Raw genomic sequence first — 27,899 nt, 5'->3', positions numbered from 1 at the left:
GACCTCACGCCAGCCTGCGTGAGCTTAAACGCGTGCCTTTCGGCTTCCTCCTAGTGGCTTGGCTGTCTTGCCAAGCCACAACAATCAGTCCCCTAGAACTTAGAACTACTTAAACCTAACTAACCTAAGGACAGCACACAACACCCAGTCATCATGAGGCAGAGAAAATCCCTAACCCCGCCGGGAATCGAACCCGGGAACCCGTATACGAGCCTAATATCACCCATTTACACTGGCGCTGATTAACGGCTGTAATGATGTTCGATGCGCACTGACGATCTATTGCCACTCAACGATACATCGGGAGTGTGGTGCGGCCGCAGGTAGTGGCCAAACTGCAGCGCTTACTCACATCTAGCGCGATATTTGAGCGTACACGACCTAGTCACCCTAGGAAGTCATAACCATTAGTTAGGAATAGTCGAGTAAATCCACTGGCCTCTATATAAAATAAAATCTGCTCGAACAGGCCGTGAAAGCCCAACGGTACTGACCGGCCGCCGTGTCATCCTCAGCCCACAGGCGTCACTGTATGCGGATATGGAAGGGCATGTGGTCAGCACACCGCTCTCCCGGCCGTATGTCAGTTTACGAGACCGGACTGGCCTCTATATAGAATTGATGAAATGAATTCGACATGTCACTGTCTTACTTCTCTAATTGAACCAAATATAATCTGCTGGTCTAAGTATGTATTAAAGTTGGCTTTTTGCTTTCACTGCCATTTACCAAATTGGGGGCAAACGTCAATGTTCCATATCATTCTATAAAAGTTAGGTAAATTGCCTACATTAGCTTACATTCCTCGATGAGACTTAAAAGCAGTATCGCTCTCAGTTCAGTGGAGGTCTCTCCTACCTCACTATTGACGAGACATTAAATAACAGGGAGCAACTGAGTTCATGTATTTCAGCTATATATGAAAATAGCTAGACGCTGTTTTCACGAGATTAATGAATACCGTATCGGATATCCAAAATCGAATTCGAAAGGTTCTGGTTTCCAATCCTAGACAATCCGCCCAGATTTAGATATTTTATAGTTTCCATAGTTCACTAATTGGAAAACTGGAATGGATCTCTTGAAAGTAATACAGCCAATCTTTGTTCCACTGCTGTTGTTTCGAAACATCATCAAAGCGGCTTAAGAGAAACATGGGACTCCATGACACTTACTGAACTCTAAGAGACCTTTTATAAATTACTTCCGGCCGCTGTGGCCGAGCGGTTCTAGACGCTTCAGTCTGGAACCCCGCGACCGCTACGGTCGCAGCTTCGAGTCCTGCCTAGGGTATGGATGTGTGTGATGTCCTTAGGTTAGTTAAGTTTAAGTAATTCTAAGTTCTAGGGGACTGATGACCTCAGATGTTAAGTCTTATAATGCTCAGAGCCATCTGAACCATTTGAACCATAAATTACTTTCATAGAAGAACTGTACAGCCTAGATCTGCAATGTACATTCTAAGAACACATCAGTTTGATGATATTTGTTCGGATGTCGTTAAAATTGCTGCTACCTCTGTGACGTGCAGAACCGCTCGGCCACTGCGGCCGGCTGTGACGTGCAGATTAATGCTACACTATAGTCTCTTCAGGCAAACGGCACGTGATTACAATTGTGGAACAGTCACAGGTTGCATTCTAACACATCTTGTACGTCGTAAACACCTACCGTTTCATATATTGCACCCGAATAAACCATAAGCTTAAGACGAAGACGTCGCTATGCCTGACAGCTGAATCTATTCCAAAATTATCTGCAGTACAGGTAATAGATTAGATTAATCATAAGGATATTAATGAGGTGTTGCAAGTACAACACATGTACGTTAACGCCCCTGAAAGCGTTGGTTATTTGCTACAGTTTAATGATACACTGCTACTGTTTTTGGTATTGCATCAGGACCAAAGTGTATACCGACAGGGCGCTGGCTCTTCAGATGAGAAACGATATCTCTTGGTCTAGCTGGTTTATCTTTATATGTACCTGAATACCTGACCACAGATTTGACGATAACTGTAACACAGCAAACATACTCCACTTTATGTTTGGTATGATTTCGGCGCCGTAAACAGCGTGATATACGGAATTAAACACGTGGTCGTTGGGTACTAAATGTGAGTTATTAGACTGTAAGTTAAATCTGTGATTTTGTTTCATTTTATGTTGGTGTAACATATTTTAATTTCCCACAGTTCTGATGATGCTCGAGTGTGACAAGCGAAACATGCCAATAACGGAAATCTATATGCGACTTGTTGCTGCTTCACAATTTTAATTCATAACGGCCGCTGTTCACCCTGCCGGCGATGCCTGCGCTCGCTCAAACAAGATTATATTTTAATTAACTACCTACGAGGGGCATTCAATAAGTAACGCCACACTTTTTTTGTCGACAAGTTTCGGTTGAAAAATACGTAATATTTCGTGGGACATCGTGGATTATTCTCCCTCCAGCCCCTTTAATGAAGTTCCGATAGATGACGTCTCTATACGTAGCCTTCAAAAGGGCGTCTGTAACGGAAGTGCGTTCCAAGCAGAGAGCTCTCATTGAGTTTCTTTCGGCTGAAAACCAGAGACCGCAGAGTTCATACGCGGTTTGGAGAATGTCTACAGAAACCTGGCAATGTGAGTCGTTGCGAGAGGCATCTGTCATCATTCAAACAGTCATCATTCCAACAAGGTCACGCAAACCTGTCCAATCTCCAACGTGCCGGCTGGCCATGCACAGCTGTGACTCCTGCGCTGTTATGCGGACACTCTCATTCGAGGTGATCCTAGAATCAGAATCAAACACCTCGCTGCACAACTGGACGTCTCTTTTGGTAGTGCTGACACACTCATCTACCAATTGGGGTACCCAAAGATGTGCGCCCGCTGCCTTCTTCGCTGCCTAACGGAAAATTAGAAAGAGCAACGAAAGACCGTCTGTGCGGAATTGCTTGCGCGTTACGCGGCTGATCGTGACAATTTTCTGCCGAACATCATCACGTGCTATGAAACATGGTTCATAATTTCGAACCAGAAATAAAACTGCAAGCCGGCCGGAGTGGCTGAGCGGTTCTAGGCGCTACAGTCTGGAGCCGCGCGACCGCTACGGTCGCAGGTTCGAATCCTGCCTCGGGCATGGATGTGTGTGTTGTCCTTAGCTTAGTTAGGTTTAAGTAGTTCTAAGTTCTAGGGGACTGATGACTTCAGCCCATGGAGTGCGCCACATCACCTGTCCTCGGAAGCAAAATTTGAAAACCGCGCCCTCAGGCGGTAAAGTCGTGGCGACCTTCTTCTGGGACACTGAAGGGGTTATTCTGTTTGACGTCCTCCCGCATGGTGCAACGATCAACTCGGAAGTGTAATGTGCTGCCATCAAGAAATTGAAGAAACGACTTTAGCGTATTCGCTGTCACAAAAATGGAAACAAGCTTCTCCTTCATGACAACGCAAGGCCTGACACAAGTCTGCACACCCGAAAGGAGCTCACAAAACATCACTCGACTGTTATTCCTCATCCACCCAAGAGCCCGGATCTCGCACCTTCCGATTTCGATCTGTTTGTCCCAATGAAGGATGCACTCCGAGGAAAGCAGTACGTGGATGACTGGATGACGGGGAGGTTATTGACGTAGCAAGACGTTGGCCCCGACATGTACTAGTAGAGTGGTACCAGGCGGGCATAAAGGCCCTCCTAGTAAGATGGCGTGAGGCCGTCACATTGAACGGAGGCTTTGTTGAAAAACAGGGTTTTGTAGCCAAGAGAATATGAAATAATACGGTGTACTGGAATCCCAAATAAATCCAGGCCGGCCGCGGTGGTCTAGCGGTTCTAGGCGCTCAGTCCGGAACCGCGCGGCTGCTGCGGTCGCAGGTTCGAATCCTGCCTCGGGCATAGATGTGTGTGATGTCCGTAGGTTAGTTAGGTTTAAGTAGTTCTAAGTTCTAGGGGACTGATGATCACAGAAGTTAAGTCCCATAGTGCTCAGAGCCATTTGAACCATTTGAATAAATCCAGCTTGCTTACAGAAAAAAAGTGTTGCATTAGTTTTAGACCTTTGGTGGATATAAGACAGAAAGGCATTACAAGATTCTGTGTCATGGTTCCGTCTTTCGGAGCTACAAAGAAAATAAACATCAGCTTTTCGGGTGACTGTCAGCATGTTTCGGTCACTGTTGGGAACAAGATGACTTACACTGCCAATTGAATACATTGATTAAGAACATATTTAGAACTTTCTAATTGAAAGAGCTCTGAAGTAGAACAAGAAGAAGAAGAAGTGACATACCGCTAATATGTAAAATATTACAGCGAATGCGAATAAGTAAGTGGTTCACAAGCTTATGTCAGGTAAGCGGGTTCACTCGTACTCGTTCATCAAATACTAGCGATTTTCACATAAGTAATGGTCGTAGATATTATTGTCCATGAACAGTCGTGAAATGTTTACTGACAGAACTGCGCTGCAAGCGTTCAGCATGCCATAAGCGAGCTGTATCCCAGATCATTCACAACCCTTCATTGCGTGTAAGGATATGATAATTCTCGGCTTTCCGACCTTTATGTAAATATTGATGCTCTTGCTACTATAAAAACATGTATCCGTGATTTGAAACCAGTTTTTTATGAGAAAACTAAGAATCATGCAGATTCAATGTAAAGACGACAGTATTTTCATTGTACGGCTTTGACATCTTGTAAAGAAATATTTGGTTTCATAATCTACGAATTGCCTAATGAGGTCTTCTCGACCGTTGTTGCAGCTGTATGTGATAGTTGCTTTTAAAGGTACATATTTGAAGATTCTGTGCCAAATACAAAAGGTGTTCAGAGAAGTGAACGAAAACAAGGAGCATTCCTTCAATCATTCATTCATCCATTCATTGAATTCAGATATCTGAAGAAACACTCAAAAGTAAGCGCTTAGAGACAATCGGAAGAAAGGTGGAATACGCGTATTATACTAAAAATAGAAATATCCTTACACAATATCTGTTATGTGATTTGCCACTATCAAATGGTAGGTCTTTTTACACCAACACCCAAATAGGTTTTGGTATTGTCCCTTCCATTGTCTCTTGGTAACCATCTACCTTCCAAGAACAGCTTCTCCCAATTTGAACTGCTTACCGGAGAAACCAATGTAAATTTCTTGAACACTTTTAACAAGTTTGTGAGAATAATAGTTAGCCCGAAGCAAGTATTATTGTTGCATTAACTAACAGAAAATGGTGCGTACAGCCATCTGGTCAACCAAGAATGGCGTTTTATTTCTTGCTGCGGCCGTTGTTTTGGAGCTGCTCTGGAGTACCCTCTCCTTCAGTGACAGCTTGCAAATTTCGCCCCTTTCAATTCCAATATGTGGACGTCGTCCAGGGCTGTCGACCTTTCTGACTAACACTGAGCCGGCCTCTGTGGCCGAGCGGTTCTAGGCACTTCAGTCTGGGACTGCGCGACCGCTACGGTCGCAGGTTCGAATCCTGCCTCGGGCATGTATGTGTGTGATATCCTTAGGTTAGGTTAGGTTTAAGTAGTTCTAAGTTCTAGGAGACTGATGACTTCAGACGTCAAGTCCCATAGTGCTCAGAGCCATTTGAACCATTTGAACTAACGCTGATATTTTACACACTGTAGCTCATCTTGATGCCGGTCGGAGTGGTCGTGTGGTTCTAGGCACTACAGTCTGGAGCCGAGCGACCGATACGGTCGCAGGTTCGAATCCTGCCTCGGGCATGGATGTGTGTGATGTCCTTAGGTTAGTTAGGTTTAATTAGTTCTAAGTTCTAGGCGACTGATGACCTCAGAAGTTAAGTCGCATAGTGCTCAGAGCCATTTGAACCATTTGAACTCATCTTGATTTCCTTGCTTTCAAAGAAAACTGGAGAGAACGTCAGCCTTTGTATCAAATTGATAATTGTTTTTCTTTTACCCACACAGGATTCAGTACATTATGTGCTACTCTCCTGTTCACACGTTTATTTTGTGTAAATAAGTTCTGTGACATGATAAGGGAAATAAGAGCTAGTACTGAGGCGTTCAGACAGCCGTTTTTCCCTCGCGCGATCCGTGAATGGAACAGAGGGAGGGAATATGACTTTGGGGCGAATTGTGCCCTCCGCCACACACCGCCTGGTGGCTAGCGGAGTATATATGTAGATGTAGATGTAGATGACAACATACGGAGCTCTCATCAATTCGACTTAAAGTTATTTCTATATAAACTGAGGTGATGATTTGACGTTAATTCATATTAATTTATAATACGCATTTATTTATGCTGTATCAAAAATTAGACCTACGGTACTATTTTGGAAATTGAGACAGTTACACCATTATACTCTGAAGAGCCAAAGAAACTGGTACACCTTCCTAATGACAACTAGGGCCCTCGCGAGCATATAGAAGTGCCGCAACGTGACGTGATATGGACTCGACTAATGTCTGAAGTAGTGCCGGAGGGAACTGACACCATGAATCTTGCAGGGCTGTCGATAAATCCGTAAGAATATGAGGGGGTGGAGATTCTTCTGAACAGCACGTCGCGAGGCATACCAGATATGCTCAATAATGTTCATGTCTGGGGAGCCTGGTGGCCAGCGGAGGTGTTTTAACTCAGAAGAGTGTTCCTGGAGCCACTAGGTAGCAATTCTGGACGTGTGGGCTGTCGCATTGTCCTGCTGGAATTGCCCAATTCCGTCGGATTGCACAGTGGACATGAATTACTGCAGGTGATCAGACAGGACGCTTACGTACGTGTCACCTGTCGGAGTCGTATGTAGACGTATCAGGGGTCCCATATCACTTCAACTGCACACTCCCCACACCATTACAGAGCCTCCAGCAGCTTGAACAGTCCCCTGCTGACATACAGGGTCCATGGATTCATGAGGTTGTCTCCATAGCCGTACACGTCCATCCACTCAACACAATTTGAAACAAGACTCGTACGACCAGGCAACATATTTCCTGTCATCAACAGTCCAATCTCGGTGTTGACAGGTCTAGGTGATGCGTAAAGCTTTGTGCCTTGCATTAATCAAGGGTACACGAGTGGGGCTTAGGCTTCGAAAGCCCATATCGATAATGTTTCGTTGAATGGTTCGCACGCTGACACTTGCTGATGGCCCAGAATTGAAATCTGCAGCAATTTGCGTAAGGATTTGCACTTCTGTCACGTTGAACGATTCTCTTCAGTCGCCGTTGGTCTCGTTCTTGCAAGATTTTTTTCCGGCAGCAGCGATGTCGGAGATTTGATGTTTTACCGGATTCCTGATATTAAACGTACTCTCGTTAAACGGTCGTACGGAAAAATCACCACCTCATTGGTGCTTCGGAGATGCTGTGTCCCATCGCTTGTGCGCCGATTATAATACCACTTTCAAACTCACTTAACTCTTGATAACCTGCCTGTTTACATATCTCTGTAATTGAATACGCATGCCTATATCAGTTTCTTTGGAGCTTCAGTGTATTTACGTCACATAACTCTATCACTTATTTTGTTGTGATAGTGACATTCGTATTTTTACACCTTGTCGTCGGTAAAAAACATGAGTTTTCTCTTCTATCTCAGTTTAAAAACTTTACACAACCTGCCTCCACAGCCGATGTCGCATATGCATGCTTGTATGATGGCACACGACTCGAAGGTAGGCTGCTTGAATGTTGCTGGTGGAATAAGATTTCTGCGCCAGTATTTGGCTTGCAAGAAGATGAGAGATGATGGTGTACATATCCTGATCACCAGCCATTTCGCCACTGTTTTGGATTAGATTCCAAATCTCTCCTTATTGTCCTACGGAGTGGGGACATGAGACTTTGCCAGATGGGACCGTTTAGTCCGGCGCCCCCCTTGATGGTATTCGATGATGATGATGATTGGTTTGTGGAGCGCTCAACTGCTCGGTTATCAGCCCCCGTACAAATCCCTAACCCTTACTCAATCCAAACTCGCCACTTTCATGAATGGTGATGAAATAATGAGGACAACACAAACACCCAGTCATCTCGAGGCAGGTGAATATCCCTGACCCCACCGGGAATCGAACCCGGAACCCAGTGCTCGGGAAGCGAGAACGCGACCGCCAGACCACGAGCTGCGGACATGGTATTCGAGTGGGTAGACTGTGTTCCTGCATCGGGTTTCACCCTCTCCTTTCTTTCATCATCATACAACATTATACAGACATTCATTGCTGTCAGCTACAGTCAGCAAATGCACTCAAGAAACAACTCTCAAACGTCCCATGGATAGGTGCCATATTTGCCGAGGAAGAAAACCCTTACCGACTGGGCAACTGAACAACCCCTTGGGTTCACACACATTACAGTGTCAAATGAAACTTTCGTTTTTTCTGCGGAACTTACAGCTGCCTCATCAGCTGCAGTTTCCCGTCGAAGAATTCATCGAATTGTCAAAGCAATTAGGCTGTATACCATGTGTTCGGTTGCGAGTGTGTATCACTTTCGGTATTAAAGAGCCGAGAACGTATGTGGCTAATTCAGTAACTTCAGTGTTGAACCACATATGAAGGGAGTAGTGCACTCTTTACAGATGAATTCCACATCAGGCCTCAGAATGGTTCTAGTCTCTCACTCGGCCGGAGGCAGTGGCTCTGTGCACTATGGGACTTAACTTCTGAGGTCATCAGTCCCCTAGGACTTGGAACTACTGAAACCTAACTAACCTAAGGACATCACACACATCCATGCCCGAGGCAGGATTTGAACCTGCGACCGTAGCGGTCGCACGGTTCCAGACTGTAGCGCCTAGAACCGCTCGGCCACCCTGGCCGGCCCCCGGAGGCAGTGATAGCCAGTAAAACTACAAGAACATCAGGGAAAGAATCCATTTGGTCTTGGTAGAACATAGGAGAAGCATCAAGGTGAATGGAAATGCGGAGCTTAACCTCTACCCATGTGGTCGATATAATACACAAAATACGCAGAGGTAAAAAGATGAAATACTGCAGTTACCCTCTTCTTCCTCCTGTTCTTTTTTTTCCTCTTCTTCTCTTTTTTCTTTTTCTTTACCTGTTTCCCCGTTTCTCTACAAGGTCGGCATTGTTATATGGGTTTTCGCAATGCTAGTGGCAGTTAGTGACTGGGTATCCTTCCTGACGCCACTATTTCCCCGGTACGAATCTGTGTACTTCATCTGTCAGAAACTAGAGAAAATCTCATTCTCAAATATGAGATAGTTTCCAAACTGTCAGTGCAGCGTGACGTGGGTAGCGGCTCGGTTCTTACTTTGTTGGTAGTGGGAAACTGCCTGAAAACCACATGCAGACTGGCCGGTTCACCACGCCTCGTCGTTAATCCGCGAGATGGATTCGACTGAGGGCAAGTCCGTGTCCCCGAATCTTGGAAGTGGCACGTTAACGCGCTCGGTTATTGGAGAGGGTGTAATGAAGTTACATTGCCTGTCAAAAACAGTCATAAGGAGAGAAGGAAACAAAATGAAAGTCATGGGTTGAGAGGGTATCAGATTTTATTTCAGTGACTACAACATCGATTCAAATTTACAAAGAACTTTGCAGTATGAGCCCATTTATAAGCATGACGCTGCAACCCACTGACCTGGGTACATGAACAGAGCCCTTGTATCATCTCTTGAAGCAAGCTGACCCACAGCTATTACAGCTAGTCCCTGGTATCGTTTTTACTGGCACAAGGACGGAGTTAACGCCCGACCATTTACCACAGTCCCACAAGATCTGGTTACCTTGGTTGCCACGGGAGTACCTCATCATCACCCAGACAGCTCACAGACAACACATGTCATGTGTGGACTAACACTGTTCTGTCGAAAAATGGCCCCACGGTACTGTCGCATGAGGTGTAACACATGGGCACACAGGATCTCTGTGACGTACCATTTTGTTGCCAGAGTTCGCTTCATCACTACCACCCATGATCTGAAGTCATGATGAAGCTACGAGTAACAGCGCTGTACCTCTCTAAAACATTGTAAAAATGGGACCTCTTCGCAGATCGCTGCCATTCTCGCCAACGATGGTCATCCAGGGTAACGGAGAGTTGCGATTCATCGATGAACACAGTGCGATGTCATTTGTCAGCAGTCTAGAACTCCCGGTCACGGCACAGCTCCAAACACAGCCGTTTGTGTTGTGGTGTAAGTGGTACTTTACACGTGGGATAGCAGTTTCCCAGTTCAGTTGATGCTATGGTATGGGCTGACACAAGATGTTACAGTCAGTTGTTCTCGAATCGCAGATGCAGATGTGAAGTGTTTACAATGTACTTGGTACACAATATGGGGATCCTCCTTTGCAGTGGTCGGACATGGTCGACCAGTACCTTGACGACGACTACGTTTGTCCAAGAATGGGCAGTTGTCACATCCTAATGTCGCACAATCTGGATACTGCACGACTCGATCGGCCCACCCAATTGAGACTCACAGTGAGGCCAATTCAAACACTGTTGGGTGCTGATAACGGTGACTCACACGAGTACGCAGTATCTCTGTGCCCTTCACAGCGAACACTAAACATCTGACGCTTTCCACGCCCCTTATAAACCCTACCAGGCCTCGCAGCAACACAAAATACGAGCAACACTAATTAATTCAGATGGCCATTCTATCTGTCACATGTATGCTATGTTATGCTATGTACAGAGAGAATATCATAGCTGGCGTTGTTGCAGAGGGCGAGGCCGGCAACTGGGGAGCGTGGAGCGCATGGTCAGCCTGCTCCGCGACGTGCGCCGGATCGCGCAACCGCTACCGCATCTGCGACAACCCGCCGCCCAGATACGGCGCCAAGTTCTGCCAGGTAAGCCAACATCTCATTCCTCGTCATCTCACTCTTCAACAGTTTAGTTAGGGACACCTCCTTAGTGGCGTATCACCACTTCACATGATACATGAAATGTTGGGGTGTAACATATCATCGCAACCAAGTTGTGGGTTCGTCCTCTTGGCTTTTAGGGAGATGAGGGTCAGCATTCTGTATCCGGAGGATTTGGGCTTTGTGCAGCCCAGATCTGAGGGATATGTCTTTCCCTTATCTGCCAAAAGTGGCTTTTGGCATTAGGACCCTGATGGCAGTTGTTTTCTAGAAGCAGCACTTTGCAGAGGACTGCTATTAGTGGGAGGAGCAAACGAACACTGATAATTTGCCGAGTCGGCGAATTGGCCACCAGCCCTCCAACGTCTCGGGCCCTCTGCAGTGGGGTTGATCTTACAAGTGTTTCATATTCTTGAGTTTCAGAGTTAGTGATCCGCAGCAGTCGCCAAAGTTATTCCGCCAATGCAAAAAGCGTGCAGAAAGCTAATAAGGATTTAAAAATGTGTTCTCGTGTGTGGGAGGAGAACTCTGATCCGTTTTCCAGTTACTAGTAGCTGTTGTGGCAGCTCAGTGAGTGTGGACATGATCGGTAAGCAGAGGTCATGTATCAAAGGGTGGAGACACTATCCAGCTGAAAGAGATGGTCTTGCCGAGGCCTAATTGAAGGTATCACACCCAGATTAGCCACATCATTATGACCACCGACTTACTGTTAATATAAACCCTCCAGGCCATAGTAGCGTCACCTGGCGAGAAATGGCTGCTAGTCAGACATACGCATGGCGCATGCACTATCGTCCGCAGCTCGTGGTCGTGCGGTAGCGTTCTCGCTTCCCGCGCCCGGGTTCTCGGGTTCGATTCCCGGCGGGGTCAGGGATTTTCTCTGCCTCGTGATGACTGGGTGTTGTGTGATGTCCTTAGGTTAGTTAGGTTTAAGTAGTTCTAAGTTCTAGGGGACTGATGACCATAGAGGTTAAGTCCCATAGTGCTCAGAGCCATTTGAACCATGCACTATATTTGAGCGAGCTGTCAGTGTAGAGTGGGGAAGGCGCGCGATATGACCGAGGGCAGTTTGTGATGGCCCGGAGGCTCTGCATGAGCATTTCGGAAACTGCAAGACTTGTTGGGTGTTCGAGGAGTGCTGTGGTGAGCATATTCAACATGTGACGAAACTAAGGTGAAACCGTCCAGACATCGTGGGGTTGGCCGGCCACTCTTCATTACACATGTCGGATGTCGTAGGCTGGGCTGACTGGTAATACAGGACAGGCGGTGAACTGTGACGGAACTAACATCAGACGTTAATCCTGGGCGGAATACAAGTACATCTGAACAAACAGTGCAACGAACACTCCCAACGATGGGCCTAAACTGCCGACGACCCATGTACGTGCCAATGTTAACACCACGGCTTCGTCAACTACGACTGAAATGGGCACGTGACCATCGGCAATGGACGTTTGTGCTGTGGTAGAGCGTTGTATCGTCTGATAAATTCTTATACCTTCTTCATCGTGCTGATAGTAGTGCTCGAATCCGTCTTCTTCCAGGGGAACAGCTCCTTGACATCTGCACTGCGGGATGGAGAGAAGCTTGCGGCGGCTCCATTATGCTCTGTGAAACATTCACGTGGGCACCCATGGGTCCAGTGGAGCTCGTGTAAGGCACCATGACGGCCAAGCAGTATCTTGCACTGGATGCAGACCACGTACACCCCTTCATGACGATCATGTTTCCTGATGGCAGTGGCATTTCTAACAAGATAACGCGGCATGTCACGTGGCCAAGAGTGTGATGGAGTGGTTCTAAGAACACATTGGCAAGTTTCAAATGATGTGCTAAAGTTGTTACTCTTCGTTGTAGATTTGGATATTACCGTCTTTCCTTAGGATGGTAGGTAGAATTCCATTCATATGTAAATTGACAGATTTTTACACCAAGGAGCGTTGCCCCTAATGATTTATATAATTTGTGACGAATACTGCTCCTATCACACTCCATTTGGCACGCCCAAAGTTAGTTTTACGTCTGAAGATCTCACTGCACTAAGAATGACATGCTGTGTTCTGTTTGTTAGAAACTTTTCCATCCAGTCACAAAACTGGTCTGGTATTCTGTATGTTCGTATTTTGTTCATTAGGCGGCAGTGTGGAATTGTATCGAACGCCTTTCGGAACTAAAAGAACACGGCGTAACTTGGGAGTCTGTATCTGCTCTGGGTCTCATGGATGAATAGAGCGAGATGGGTTTCTCCCAATCGTTATTTTCGGAGCCCATGTTGATTTCTACAAAGGTAATTTTCTGTCTCCAGAAATGCCGTAATACGCGACCACAAAACATGTTCCAAAATTCTACAACAGACCGACTTTAGAGCCATAGGCCTGTAGTTTCTTGTGCCTGTACGATGACCTTTCTTGAAAACGGAAACGACATGCGCTTTTTCCAATCATTAGGAACGCTTCGCCCCTCCAGCGACCTACGGTACTCTTTTGCTAGAAGAGGAGTTAGTTCTTTTGCGTGCTCTATTTAAAATCAGGCTGGTATCTCGTTAAATCGAGTGGCCTTTCCTCTGTCGTGCGATTTTAGTTGCTTTTCTATTTCATTGTCTCCTATTTCGAGATTTGTCATTTTGACGTTCGTGTGGTGACTTTAGGGAGAAACGTGAAACAGTCATGCAGTCATCAAAACTCTTGAACAAATCTTCTACACTCTTCTTGTCTTTAAACGGCGATAATGCCAGCATTTAATCCATAAATACTTCACTTTCAATGTCAAAAAATCTTACAAAAGCTAGTGTTATTCATCAACAACAATGTCACATGATTCGTCAAGGTTAATGGCTTAGCATGGTGTCTTCTGTAAAAGTTCAACAAACTGTTATTATTGTCGGCAGGCAAAGTTTCTGTTCTTCCTGTACTGTTTCTTGCAGACAATGGAGTAACGTGAATAACAGTGACAATACCCTTATCCTCTTCAGAAATTGTCCACTTGTAACATACAGTCTTTCACTATCTCAGAACCTGAAAATGGTTTCTGGCTCTTATAAAGCTTCCAGCAAACATGCTCCTGGTGATTTTTCATGCACCGGACTGTGTTTTTTTTTCTTGTAAGACGTGAAATATGCCTGACGTTTATCGTGGCGCGCTGCACAGCCAGGGGGAGAGTTTTTATGGAACTACGCATGAGTTGTTTCGTAGTGTCGCTTTAAACCAGCACACTTAACAACAACGACCGTTTTGTTGCACATGTCGCAAACTGGAACGGCTTTAGCCCCATCAGGCAGAGCAAAATAATATTATTCGATCCACTCAGTCAGATACTTTCTATTTTCACTGTCAGCTACAGGCATTTTAGGACCGTATTGATTGATGCAAGAAAATTTATTAGCACACGTCAGAAAAAACACAAGCTAAAGAACGCTCACGTCGCATGGGATCGCAACGACGAACGTCGGACAGGTACCACCAGCATCACAACACACACCTTCGTCACACAAAGGGTCATCACAACTGGTGGAGGGAAAAGCTGTGAGGTTCTGTGCCAGATATGTTTCAACATTGCTGACGTTGAAATAAAATAAAAAATAAATAAACTTAACCACAGTCTACGTGAGCCTCAAAGCGGATGTTCAAGAATGCGAGTGCGGATGCTTCTTTGAATTAAGTTTATTTATTTTTCACTTTATTTCAACGTCAGCAATGTTGAATTTCCTCCGTGTAGAAATTTGTTCGAGTATGCTGTGCTCTGCTGTGCTCTGTGCCAGATGTGTGTCAGCTCTAAACCAACGTAAGCCTGACTAGTCACCGGACGGCCTCCTGGATGCTAGTACAGGGCAGAGTTACTAGTCCCCTCTAAAAATATTTGTACCTGCGGCTCAGTCGCACTATTATCAGGGTGGCAGAACATAATGGCAAGTTAAAAGTAAGACAACTCTCTCTTGAATGGAAACTGAATGCGAAATTAATGTTTCAAAGTATTTCTTAGCGGTCTTCAGCCTTCTGCAGTCTGGATAGGGACCGCTGTCCGCCGATTATGATCATTGCCCTTGTCACACTACCTAATCAAAGGTATCCGGGCACCCCTATGTTATGAAGAATTGTCCGCTATATGTTACATGACGCGATCCTGAGAGTATAAAATGAAGCAGGGTATGTTGCGACGTTGTCAGAGAAGCAGTTCAGCAGTAAGAGTCCATCAAGAAGCTTAGTGTCTTCGATGCGGACTAGTCATTGGATGTCATCTGAGTAACAAATCCATCATGGATATTTCAACCATTGTAAAGCTGCCCAGGTCGACTGTTGATAATGAGACTGTGAACTGGAAACGCGAAGAAAAGATCCACATTTAAACCAAGACCTGGCAGACCTCATGTACCGACGGAGAGGGACCGTCGAGCATTGTTCAAAATGTTCAAATGTATGTGAAACCTTATGGGACTTAACTGCTAAGGTCATCAGTCCCTAAGCTTACACACTACTCAACCTAAATTATCCTAAGGACAAACACACACACCCATGCCCGAGGGAGGACTCGAACCTCCGCCGGGACCAGCCGCACAGTGAATGACTGCAGCGCCTTAGACCGTTGAGCGTTGTGGAAAATGGTTGTAAAACACCGCATGAAACCACTGAAACTACTCAGTCGTGATTTCTAAAATTCTACCAACAATCCAGCAAGCACAATGACTGTGCGTAGGGAGTTAAATACAATGGGGTATAGTGGTCGAGCCGCTGCTGATAAGCTACACGTTTCTATAGACAGTGCTACGCTGCGCTTGAGGTGGTGTAAAGAGCGACGCCAGTGGACAGTGGATGACTGGAAAGGAGTGTTTTGGAGTGATGAATCGCATTATACCCTGTGGTAATTCGATGGAAGAGTTTGGGTTTGACAAATGCCTGGAGAACTTTACTTTCCATCTCGTGTAATGCTAACAGTGATGGTCGGAAGAGGTGGTGTTACGGTATGGGGGTATTTTTCGTGATTAAGGTGTAGTCCTCTCATTGCCCTTCAGAGAACGCTAAGTGCGGAATGATATAAACACATTTTTCAGCCTTCTGAATGCTTACAAAAAAAATGGCTCTGAGCACTATGGGACTCAACTGCTCAGGTCATAAGTCCCCTAGAACTTAGAACTACTTAAACCTAACTAACCTAAGGACATCACACACATCCATGCCCGAGGCAGGATTCGAACCTGCAACCGTAGCGGTCTCGCGGTTCCAGACTGTAGCGCCTAGAACCGCTCGGCCACTCCGGCCGGCGAATGCTTACACTTCGGAGATGATGATCATTTGTATCACCATGGCAATGCATCGTCTCATAAAGCAGCATCTCTGAGGCAATGGTTTGTGAATAATTACATTCTTGAAATGGACTGACCTGCGCAGTCCCGATGTTAACTCAGTGGAAATTAGGACACTTGACTTCACTCCAGACCCCAGCGTCCAAAGTGACTAGCTTGTCTGGTTCCAGCTCCTGAGGAAGAATAGACTACTATTCCTCCACAAACATTCCGACTCGTCATTGGAAGTGCTCCCAGCAGACTTCAAACCGCCACAAAGGCGAATGGTCCAACAACAGGTGTTCGGGCGCTTTTGATCAGACAATGTATGTACTAATGTTTCGAACTGAAACTAAAGTAACAACAATAAACATGAATAATTGTTTGTTGTAGTAGTAAACTGTACGACGAATATGCTGTAACGTGTTATTGTAATTAAGTCTCTGAACTCTGTTCAGGAGTCTAGTTCAAATTCGCGTTTGATCTTCCCGTTTTGCACTCAGTTCCTTTAAATCAGAGATAGCTGCCGCGCTGGAGAGAGACAGAGAGAGAGAGATAGGGGCTAGGGGGAGGCGCTTCTGTTGTTACAAAGAATGGAATAGTTCAGCTTGTTACGTGACTGGGGTGTCGTCTGACATACTGGTAAGATTGTGGTAAGTTCTTATGGGAGCAAACTGCTGAGATCATCGGTCCCTAGACTTACACACTACTTAATCTAACTTACGCTAAGGATAACACACACGCTCATGCCCGGTGGAGGACTCGAAACTCCGCCGGGGGAGCCGCGCGAACCGTGGCAAGGCGCCCCAGACGTACGGGTCGTCGAGCGCAAGAGTAAAAGATCCGACGATAGAAGTTTACAAGTGATGATAGATCGTATGAACTAGAAGGTCGTGCTCGTTATGGTTGCATAGAAGCACACAAAGCGGCGCTTCGCGCCTGTCAACAGTAGAAGAAAGGAGGATCAACGTCAAACCCCCTGTCGACGACACGATAGTAGAAACAGATAAAATGAAATATAAGAAACATATTCAGGCGACAAGTCGTAAGTTTAAATAAAGAAAATCAACAATGTAACACTGGAATTTGCTTAATTTTTTACCTCTTCCAGGAGCTCCTCGACAGAATAGGAGCCATGAGGAAACTCTTCAATTTAGACTTCAAAGAGTTTTGGCTACTGCTAAGATTTTTGAGTTCTTGTGGTAGCTTATTGAAAATGGATGCAGCAGAATACTGCACTCCTTTCTGCACAAGAGTCAACGAAGTGCATTCCACATGCAGATTTGATTTCTGCCTAGTATTAACTGAGTGAAAGCTGCTAACTCTCGGGGATAAGCTAATGTTGCTAACAACAAACGACATTAAAGAAAATATATACTGTGAGGGCAATGTCAGAATTCCCAGACTATTGAATAGGGGTCGACAAGAGGTCCTCGAACTTACACCACATATTGCTCGAAGAGCCCGTTTTTGAGCCAAAAACACCCTTTTTGAATCAGAAGAATTAACCCAAAAGATAATACCGTACAACATAAGCTTGTGAAAATATGCGAAGTAGACTACTTTTCGTGTTGAACTGTCACTTATTTCAGATACTCTTCTAATGGTAAATAAAGCAGCATTTAGTATCTGAAGAAGATCCTGAACACGGGCTTTCCACGACAGCTTACTATCTATCCGAACGCCTAGGAACTTGAACGGTTCCGTCTCGCTTATAATATGCCCATTCTGTCTGATCAAAATACCGGTTCTTGTCGAATTGTGAGTTAGAAACTGTAAAAACCGAGTCTTACTGTGATTTAGTATCAAATTATTTTCCACAAGCCACGAACTTATTTCACGAACTACATTACTTCATACTGTTTCAATATTACACACAAGATCCGTCACTACCGAGCTGGTGTTATCTGCATTTATTATTCATATCCTATTACATATTTAGCTCTTTATTCGCACGAAGTAATGGCCGCTATCGACAGGGGATCTCAGGTTGATTTCGTATTTCTGGATTTCCGGAAAGCTTTTGACACCGTTCCTCACAAGCGACTTCTAATCAAGCTGCGGGCCTATAAGGTATCGTCTCAGTTGTGCGACTGGATTCGTGATTTCCTGTCAGGAAGGTCGCAGTTCGTAGTAATAGACGGCAAATCATCGAGTAAAACTGAAGTGATTTCAGGTGTTCCCCAGGCAAGCGTCCTGGGACCTCTGCTGTTCCTGATCTATATAAATGACCTGGGTGACAATCTGAGCAGTTCTCTTAGGCTGTTCGCAGATGGTGCTGTAATTTACCGTCTAGTAAGGTCATCCGAAGACCAGTATCAGTTGCAAAGCGATTTAGAAAAGATTGCTGTATGGTGTGGCAGGTGGCAGTTGACGCTAAATAACGAAAAGTGTGAGGTGATCCACATGAGTTCCAAAAGAAATCCGTTGGAATTCGATTACTCGATAAATAGTACAATTCTCAAGGCTGTCAATTCAACTAAGTACCTGGGTGTTAAAATTACGAACAACTTCAGTTGGAAAGGCCACATAGATAATATTGTGGGGAAGGTGAGCGAAAGGTTGCGTTTCATTGGCAAGACACTTAGAAGATGCAACAAGTCCACTAAAGAGACAGCTTACACAACACTCGTTCGTCCTCTGTTAGAATATTTCTGCGCGGTGTGAGATCCTTACCAGGTGGGATTGACGGAGGACATCGAAAGGGTGCAAACAAGGGCAGCTCGTTTTGTATTATCACGTAATAGGGGAGAGAGTGTGGCAGATATGATACGCGAGTTGGGATGGAAATCATTAAAGCAAAGACGTTTTTCGTCGTGGCGAGATCTATTTACGAAATTTCAGTCACCAACTTTCTTTTCCGAAAGCGAAAATATTTTGTTGAGCCCAACCTACATAGGTAGGAATGATCATCAAAATAAGAGAAATCAGAGCTCCAACAGAGAGGTTTAGGTGTTTGTTTTTCCCGCACGCTGTTCGGCAGTGGAATGGTAGAGAGATAGTAGGATTGTGCTTCGATGAACCCTCTGCCAAGCACTTACATGTGAATTGCAGAGTAGTCATGTAGATGTAGATGTAGATTGGAAACTTTTTCTAAGTTTCACCAAAGATTCATCAGATAATTTTAGCGATTTCTTAGGACGTCGCTGATGGTGCGCTTTGCGCAGGGCCGCGGCTACGAGTCGGAGTCGTGCGGCGCGGAGGACTGCGCGGACGGCGCGCTGGAGCCGGGCCCGGGCTGCCGCTGCGGCGGCTGCCAGCTGCGCGTGCGCGACGGCGCCACCGCCAGACTCGCAGCCTCCTCCACCAGCTGCCCTGGCCGCAGCCTCTGGCTGCTGCAGGTACTGCCTAATTCCAGCTTCAACAAAATCTACTCGCGAGCAGTTGCCCCGATAAAACTACCCACATTCTACTGTACGCTACGTACTGACTGCCCGAGACCTACTTACACTACTGGCCATTAAAATTGCTACACCACGAAGATGACGTGCTACAGACGCGAAATTTAACCGACAGGAAGAAGATGCTGTGGTACGCAAATGATTAGCTTTTCAGAGCATTCACACAAGGTTGACGCTGGTGGCGACACCTACAACGTGCTGACATGAGGAAAGTTTCCAACCGGTTTCTCACACACAAACAGCAGCTGACCGGTGTTGCCTGGTGAAACGTTGTTGTGTAAGGAGGAGAAATGGGTACCATCACGTTTCCGACTTTCATAAAGGTCGGATTGTAGCCTATCGCGATTGCGGTTTATCGTATCGCGACATTGCTGCTCCCGATGGTCGAGATCCAATGACTGTTAGCAGAATATGGAATCGGTGGGTTCAGGAGGGTAATACGGAACGCCGTACTGGGTTCCAAAAGCCTCGAACCACTAGCAGTCGAGATGACAGGCATCTTATCCGCATGGCTGTAACGGATCGTGCAGCCACGTCTCGATCCCTGAGTCAACAGATGGGGACGTTTGCAAGACAACAACCATCTGCTCGAACAGTTCGACGACGTTTGCAGCAGCATGGACCATCAGCTAGGAGGCCGTGGCTACGGTTACCCTTGACGCTGCATCACAGACAGGAGCGCATGCGATGGTGTACTCAACGACGAACCTGGGTGCACGAATGGCAAAACGTCATTTTGCAGATGAATCCAGGTTCTATTTACAGCATCGTGATGGTCGCATCCGTGTTCGGCGACACCGCGGTGAACGCACATTGGAACCGTGTATTCGTCATCGCCATACTGGCGTATCAGCCGTCGTGATGGTATAGGGTGCCACTGGTTACACGTCTCGGTCGCCTCTTTTTCGCATTGACGGCAGTTTGAACAGTGGACGTTACATTTCAGATGTGTTACGACCCGTGGCTCTACCCTTTATTCGATCCCTGCGAAACCCTACATTTCAGCAGGATAATAGACGACCGCACGTCGCAGGTCCTGTACGAGCCTTTCTGGACACAGAAAATGTTCAACTGCTGCCCTGGCCAGCACATTCTCCAGATCTCTCACCAAGTGAAAACGTCTGGTCAATGGTGGACGAGCAACTGTCTCATCACAATACGCCAATAACTACTCTTGATGAGTATCGTGTTGAAGCTGCATGAGCGGCTGTACCTGTACAAGCCATCCAAGCTCTGTTTGACTCAATGCCCAGGCGTATCAAGGCCGTTATTACGGCCAGAGGTGGTTGTTCTGGGTACTGGTTTCTCAGGATCTAAACACCCACTGCACGATCCGTTACAGCCATGCGGATAAGATGCCTGTAATCTCGACTGCTAGTGATTCGAGACCGTTGGAATCCAGCACGGCGTTCCGTACTACGCTCCTGAACCCACCGATTCCATATTATGCTAACAGTCATTGGATCTCGACCAACGCGAGCAGCAATGTCGCGATACGATAAACCGCAATCGCGATAGGTTACAATCCGACCTTTATCAAAGTCGGAAACGTAATGGTACGCATTTCTCCTCCTTACACAAGGCATCAAAACAACGTCTCACCAGGCAACGCCGGTCAACTGCTGTTTGTGTATGAGGAATCGGTTGGAAACTTTCCTCATGTCAGCACGTTGTTGGTGTCGCTACCGTCGCCAAGCTTGTGTGAATGCTCTGAAAAGCTAATCATTTGCATATCACATCATCTATTTCCTGTCGGTAAAATTTCGCGTCTGTAGTACGTCATCTTCGTGGTGTAGCAATTATAATGACCAGTAGTGTATATGATAGAGGCCACCTGATTTTAAAAGGTGCTGTACGAATGGATGAGTAGGCAGCCATTTAAAACGTTGTAGGGGAGTCTCTTTCGAGTTCAAAAACAGAACAGTTTGATACATGTCGTACCACTCCCTATATGCGTAAGTGTAGACTCGACTTTGAATTGTCGAACTGCGTGAAGGTGAAGCTGAGCGACTGCCCGCAGGCGGACGACGGCTGGGTGCTGAAGCTGACGTTCGAGCACGTGGTGCTGCCGTGCGGCTCGCACTGGCTCAAGGTGCGCGACGGCGACTCGCTGTCGGCGACGCTGCTGGCGCAGCTGAGTGGCCGCCCGCACGTGCCGCTCACCGTCATCTCGGAGGGGCCCTTCCTGCTCATCGAGTTCTTCTCCGACGTGCCGCTCGCTGTGCTGGGCTGCAGCGGCAGCTTCGTCGCTCGCGCCACTCCCCTCTGTAAGTACGTCTCTCAGCTGCGCCTGCGACATCTGTTTGCTATAACAACAAAATCAAAAATGCACGTTAGCGATTTAATCGTAAAAAGTCCAAATTACTCATTTAGGTCGACTCTCCACCATAAAGACTGCCAGAGCACTTTCCATTACACCAACCCTCACAGTGCGTACCTGACAATTGCCTTCTCCAACCGAAACATCTAATCAACTGCAGTTATGGACTGTGCGGCTGGTCCCGGCGGAGGTTCGAGGCATCCCTCGGGCTTGGGTGTGTGTGTTTGTCGTTAGGATAATGTAGGTTAAGTGGTGTTTAAGCTTAGGAACTTATGACCTTAGCAGACCCGCCAGGTTAGCCGACAGCGCTAATGCGTTGCTTCCTGGACTCGGGTACGCGCCAGCCCCGGATCGAATCCGCCCGGCGGCTTAACGACGGAGACTGGTGTGCCGGCCAGCCTGGATGTGGTTTTTAGGCGGTTTTACACATCCCACTAGGTGAATACCGGGCTGTTTCCCACGTTCCGCCTCAGTTACACGGCTCGCAGACATCTGAACACATTTGCACTATTCCATGGATTACACCAGACACAGACAGTTGGGGTACACTAATTCCGTCCCGGGGGTACGGTTTGGCGGCGGGAAGGGTATCTGGCGACCCCTTAAATTAACATTGCCAATTCCGATTAACCATGCCGACCCTGCGTCATTGCGGTAAACAGACAGAATCGAAAGAAAGAAAGAAAGAACTGACGACCTTAGCAGTTAAGTCTCATAAGATTTCACACACATTTGAACATTTTTTTTATAACAGAAGCTATTCCATTATACATATCATTCCTGTGGATCATGGGGCATACCAGGACTGCCAGGAATGCGGAAGCAAACGGACTGCCACAGAACGCAGTAACTAATAGAATAAAAAATGGCTCTGAGCACTATGGGACTTAACATCTATGGTCATCAGTCCCCTAGAACTTTGAACTACTTAAACCTAACTAACCTAAGCACACCACACACCCATGCCCGAGGCAAGATTCGAAACTGCGACCGTAGCAGTCCCGCGGTTCCAGACTGCAGCGCCAGAACCGCACGGCCACCGCGGCCGGCAAAGTCGGATGGTGCCAAATCGAGATTGTATGGAGGATGATCGATGATAGCACTTTTATATACGTAGTAGCGGTCGTGTGTGGTCTGACACTATCATGCTGAAGGAGTAAATGTTCCATGTGTGGACGAACTATTCGAATTCGAAACTCGATTACAGCCGCTGTTTCTCACGCACCGACGTAGTTACGTTACACACCGCCATGAAACACGCTACAATTCGAAGACCTCTAGCTGCAGAGGGCTGAAAGTATGTAGACACGAAGAATAAAGCTGTAGAATGTTACTAACGTTTCTTTTAAATGAGTTTTCTTCAGAGAGAGAGAGAGAGAAAGAGAGGGGGAGAGATGTGTATCTGGGTTAATTATATGTATTTAGAAAACAAGTTTTTAGCGTAAGAGGTAAAGTCTTTTTGGTTAATTTACTTATTGAAGTGTTATCTCTAATCTCATTGCAATTCGTTTTAAATTGCTCATTAGCTGTTCTTTGTCATATTGCTAATTTTAATTATGCCAGCTACTTTTTCGTGTTTTAATGTTTTGTTTCCAATTTTTTTTATGTTAAAAAACTATGATTGAAGAACAGATACTTAGCTGCGACCAGCCTTTCCCTACGTTATCTAGGCGTAAAATATCTGCATAATTCCATTATTTGAGAGAGATACCATTTCTACTGCGTCCATACTGGAGAGCATCCGAGGCTCATCCAGAATACCTATAGCCGGCCGGAGTGGCCGTGCGGTTCTAGGCGCTACAGTCTGGAGCCGTGTGACCGCTACGGTCGCAGGTTCGAATCCTGCTTTGGGCATGGATGTGTGTGATGTCCTTAAGTTAGTTAGGTTTAAGTAGTTCTAAGTTCCAGGGGACTGATGATCACAGCAGTTAAGTCCCATAGTGCTCAGAGCCATTTGAACCAAGAATACCTATACCCAAACAAGTTCCGTCTATTTATGGTCTCAGAACGTGACTACAAGTGCGCAACTTCCAGAGCAACAAGTGTTCCCTTAAACATATTGGTGCAGTGATTATGAATCTGCGCTCGGATTATGGGGAACGGGATGAAAAATCCGTACAGCGTGGTTCTTAGTTATGTCTTCCCCAGTTTCACTAATGAGTACTCCTAGACCCCGCATGTGCCATGAAGAAGAGATGTTGGGTGTGTTGGTTTATTTATTTAATGTTGTTCGTATTTGAATATCTGATTCTTTGTATTCTTGCCACTGATATAATTCAACGTTTTGAACAACAGGTACGAAAATTAATGCTTTTAGCCACTCAAGTTTTAGGTTACTTGAGCACCATAATTTCGACTCTGTATAACACAATATCTATTCTGTGAGATTACTTGACGATTTTCGATGTGCTAGGAGTTCTGTTACGAAATGCTCCGCAAATTGTTATGCACCATTCTGTAGGAGGCAGAATGTTGTCGCCTCATTACACCTCACACGTACAATTATAAGTGAGCGCACGGTAATTTGGCAATTTTCATGAAAACGAACCTTTGCCAACCATTAAAGCAAATTAAAATCTTGCCAATTAGGATTTGAGCGCAGAATCTTCGGGTGAATGTCGTGACACATAAAGAAGGATGCAGATTCATTTGTTAGCAGTTTTGCAAGAAAGGAAGGAATATTAGTATTTAGCGACGAGTAGGCGACACAGTTATTAGATTCGGAGCACAATCTCTGATTGGAGAGGGAAGGGGAAATAAATCGGCCGTTATCTTTCATAGGAATTGCGTCAGCATTCGCCTGAAGGCGATTTAGCGAAATGACAGAAAATATAGACCTGTATGGCTGAATGGGAGTTTAACCGCCGTTCTTCCGAATACGAATACAATTTCTCAGCACTGCGTCACATCGCTCGCTAATTTTATAAGAATAACTGTTTAAGTGAATTTGAACATTTTATAGGAGAATAACTGTCACTGTAAGATTAGTGCCGTACTAAAATATGGCGCCCTGGGAATAATATGCGACGGAAAGCATCAATCTGTTCTGTTGCGATAAACAGACAACGTAACTAATGACGCTACGCTAGACACAGGCGCCATAATATAGCAGTTACGAGTTTTAATGGTAGCTGCAACACTCCCATTATAGAAGGTATCTTGTCCCAAGTTATCAGAATCGTCCAAATACTCGTCATGTCAGTGTTCTGTCACTGCATACAAGGGGAGCATGCAAATTCGTTCAATATTCATGAGAGTCTGCGGTATTGCGGATCAGAGACTGTTAGCACAAAGCGGTGGAAGCACTGCTGCAGCTTGCGGCCGAGAGATTATAACCGTCAGCCACATATGTGACAGCGTGGTTAGCCACACTAAATCTAATTTTCTCCTCGGGAAAATCTGGAGTTGTTTAGATCCTTGTCATCTCCTTTCAAAGTTTTTTTCGTCTGCTACGTCGTGATATTATATGTTCTCGATGTGCCCTTACATTTCAGATAGACGTCAATTGGTCTCTCGTCTCTGGTTGTCTCATTAAAACTGTGAAAGCTACAATTAGATTTAGTTAGTTTTTCATGTTCTGTGGTTGATACCTGTCATAAACTTGGCACCACGCAAAAAATCTAGTACGTACACTAACAAAACTACTTTTTCCTTTTGAAAACATGGCTAGATGCTGTTGATTTACATACATAAGATGTTTCTTTGCTTCCAACTAGCAATCCGACCTGGATTCGCACGGGTAGCACTGAGTACCTACACTGGTGTCCAAAATTAAAGCAACAAATGGAAATTTTGCAAGGTTTTGTTTATTTTGTCAGAAAACAATATGATCAGGTGATAGTAAAGTAGAAACAATGTAAAGAATACAGAACGTAATCAACTGCAACATGCATAACGGTAAACAAAAATGTTCTTCGTTCTTTTCCAAGTTAACGTATTTGCACGTACATTCCGACAACTGGTTAATGTGCTCAGTATGAGGTGTGACAACTTCGGGCACCAAAACAGGCTTGACAACGACGGGACGTGCTGTAAATGACGTAAATCTCATGTTGAGACAATAACGCCCAGTCTTCCTGCAGAATTGCCCACAACTCTTGGAGAATTGTTGGTGGATGTTGACTTGATGCAGCCCGTCTCCCTATTGCATCCCTGACGTGCTCCATGGGATTCAAATCGGGAGAGCGAGTAGCTCACGCTATTTATGGAGTATCTTCCGTTTCCAGAAAAACATCAACTACCGGTGCTCTATGAGATCGAGCATTATCGCCCATCAGTATGAAGTCTGGACTCACAGCACCTCGCAACAACCGCGCATGAGATCCCGAGATCTCGTCATGGTACCTGACAGCAGTTAAATCTTGTTGATTGACCTGGACAATGTCATGAAGAGGTGTTCGAGTGGTCAACGTAATCCCTGCCCACACCATTAAGGATCCTCCACGATATCGGCCTCTTTCCACAACTTTTGGGTCCTAAAATCGTGTTACACGTGCCCTCCAGATGCGAATCCGTCGAGATCACTCTCCAGACCAAATCGTGACTCATCTGTGAAAAGAACATTGGCCGACTGTTCGACCGTCCAGGTGGCATGTGGACGGCTCCCCTCTAGACGTTCCCTTCTTCGAAAACACGCCAGAGGTAAACAGACATCAGGTTTCCAACAATAAAAGACACTCTGCTGAAGCCTTCTGTACACCGTTTGTCTCGATACAACACGTCCAGGGGATGCTGCAACGTCAGATGCCAGTTGCAACGCAGTACTAACGCGGTACCGTGGTGCCCTTACAGTCAAATAATGGTCCACTCTTTCTCATGTCACACGTGATCGGTCCTGTACTGGCATCTATAAACTCTCGCCTCATCCGGGAAACAACACAACGATTCACATTAAGCCATCGGGCCAAATCAGTTTGCAAGTCTCCTGCTTCCATTCTTCCTATGGCCCTCGACAGCAGAGAGTCTGTAGGTATCTTCTCTGTGCCATACTGAACCGTCTGTGACTGTGTTCAAAGTGACTGTGGATGTGGGACTACCCTGCAAACACTACCCCGCTTGATAGGTGCCATGACGTCATTGTTAGCGTGGTTGTCCGTTGATCGGAATGCCATCTTACGTGCAAAACACGATCGTAACGACATCTTTTGACAGTTTATATGATTATATAGTGAATGAGACACAGGAAGGGGAAGCAGCAGTTTGTTGCTTTAATTTTGGACACCAGCGTATGTATGGCCGGGCGACTTGTTCGCGATATGTAGTGACACACAAACCTTCCCTCTGAGTCAATGTATCTATTAGCGAAAATAGTATCAAAATCACTACAATAGTCCCTGAGATTAGCATTCACAGGCATACAAAAAACACGGCAGGGGCTATAGTTTACACGTAGTATACATAGATTTTGGTCAATCCTTGCCGCTCTCTCGGGATGCGGCGACTGTTTACTGCTTTTCCCGACAGATATCGCCTCCCCAGTAGCTGGCCAGCATATAGCTCCCATTATTGTAAACAGATGTCACTTCAATTGCCAATTACATATGCAGTAGATAGCAGTAAATCTATTACATACTAAATATTACTGTGAATATAAATTATACATCTTCCCCATGAACCAGTCTGTCTTTTAGTGAAAATCATGTCAAAATCCCTACAGTAGTTCTTGAGGTAAGCCATAATGTACAAACAGAAAGACGTGGGGGGAAACTTTGATTTATAACATGTACAGATTTACACTAAAATTCGATAAATGTATCCCAGCCACAGAACGATATTGTCCATTCAGAAATTCTGCTAGACCGTAGAAGAAGTTATCAAGAAGATATACAAGGTAGTCATAATTATACTTTCGCTACTTGGGCTAGTGTAGCCGGAGAACTTTTATCATATGGGTACCCCACTTTGTAGAACTGATGTTCAGACTGCGCACTGCGGTATTTCCGTTGTTAATAGCGTTAGTGTCATAACATCCCTTAAGGCGCCGATACTGGCACGCCGACGTAGCGTTGAAACACAAGCATCGAGTGTGGATTACAGTTGCAGTCAACATGGATCTGGACAAGGTGAACAGGACTCTACTTGTAAAACTGTTTTT

At 45.6% G+C, this 27,899-nt stretch overlaps 1 protein-coding gene across 1 annotated transcript in view; it reads left to right on the top strand.

Moving 5' to 3' along the window:
- Nucleotides 1–27,899, top strand: part of LOC124722195 — a 417,264-nt gene that overhangs the window by 187,207 nt on the left and 202,158 nt on the right. Inside the window, exons 4-6 of the mRNA XM_047247393.1 lie at nucleotides 10,661–10,788; nucleotides 19,252–19,425; nucleotides 21,506–21,752. Of these exons, the coding sequence (XP_047103349.1) occupies nucleotides 10,661–10,788; nucleotides 19,252–19,425; nucleotides 21,506–21,752 (549 nt within the window). The remainder of the gene's footprint in view (nucleotides 1–10,660; nucleotides 10,789–19,251; nucleotides 19,426–21,505; nucleotides 21,753–27,899) is intronic.

This window comes from Schistocerca piceifrons, chromosome X, assembly GCF_021461385.2.
Source record: "Schistocerca piceifrons isolate TAMUIC-IGC-003096 chromosome X, iqSchPice1.1, whole genome shotgun sequence".
NCBI classification, from domain to species: Eukaryota; Metazoa; Arthropoda; class Insecta; order Orthoptera; family Acrididae; genus Schistocerca; species Schistocerca piceifrons.
The sequence above is the reverse complement of the archived record's forward strand: the minus strand, read 5'-3'. Positions and strand labels throughout refer to the sequence as shown.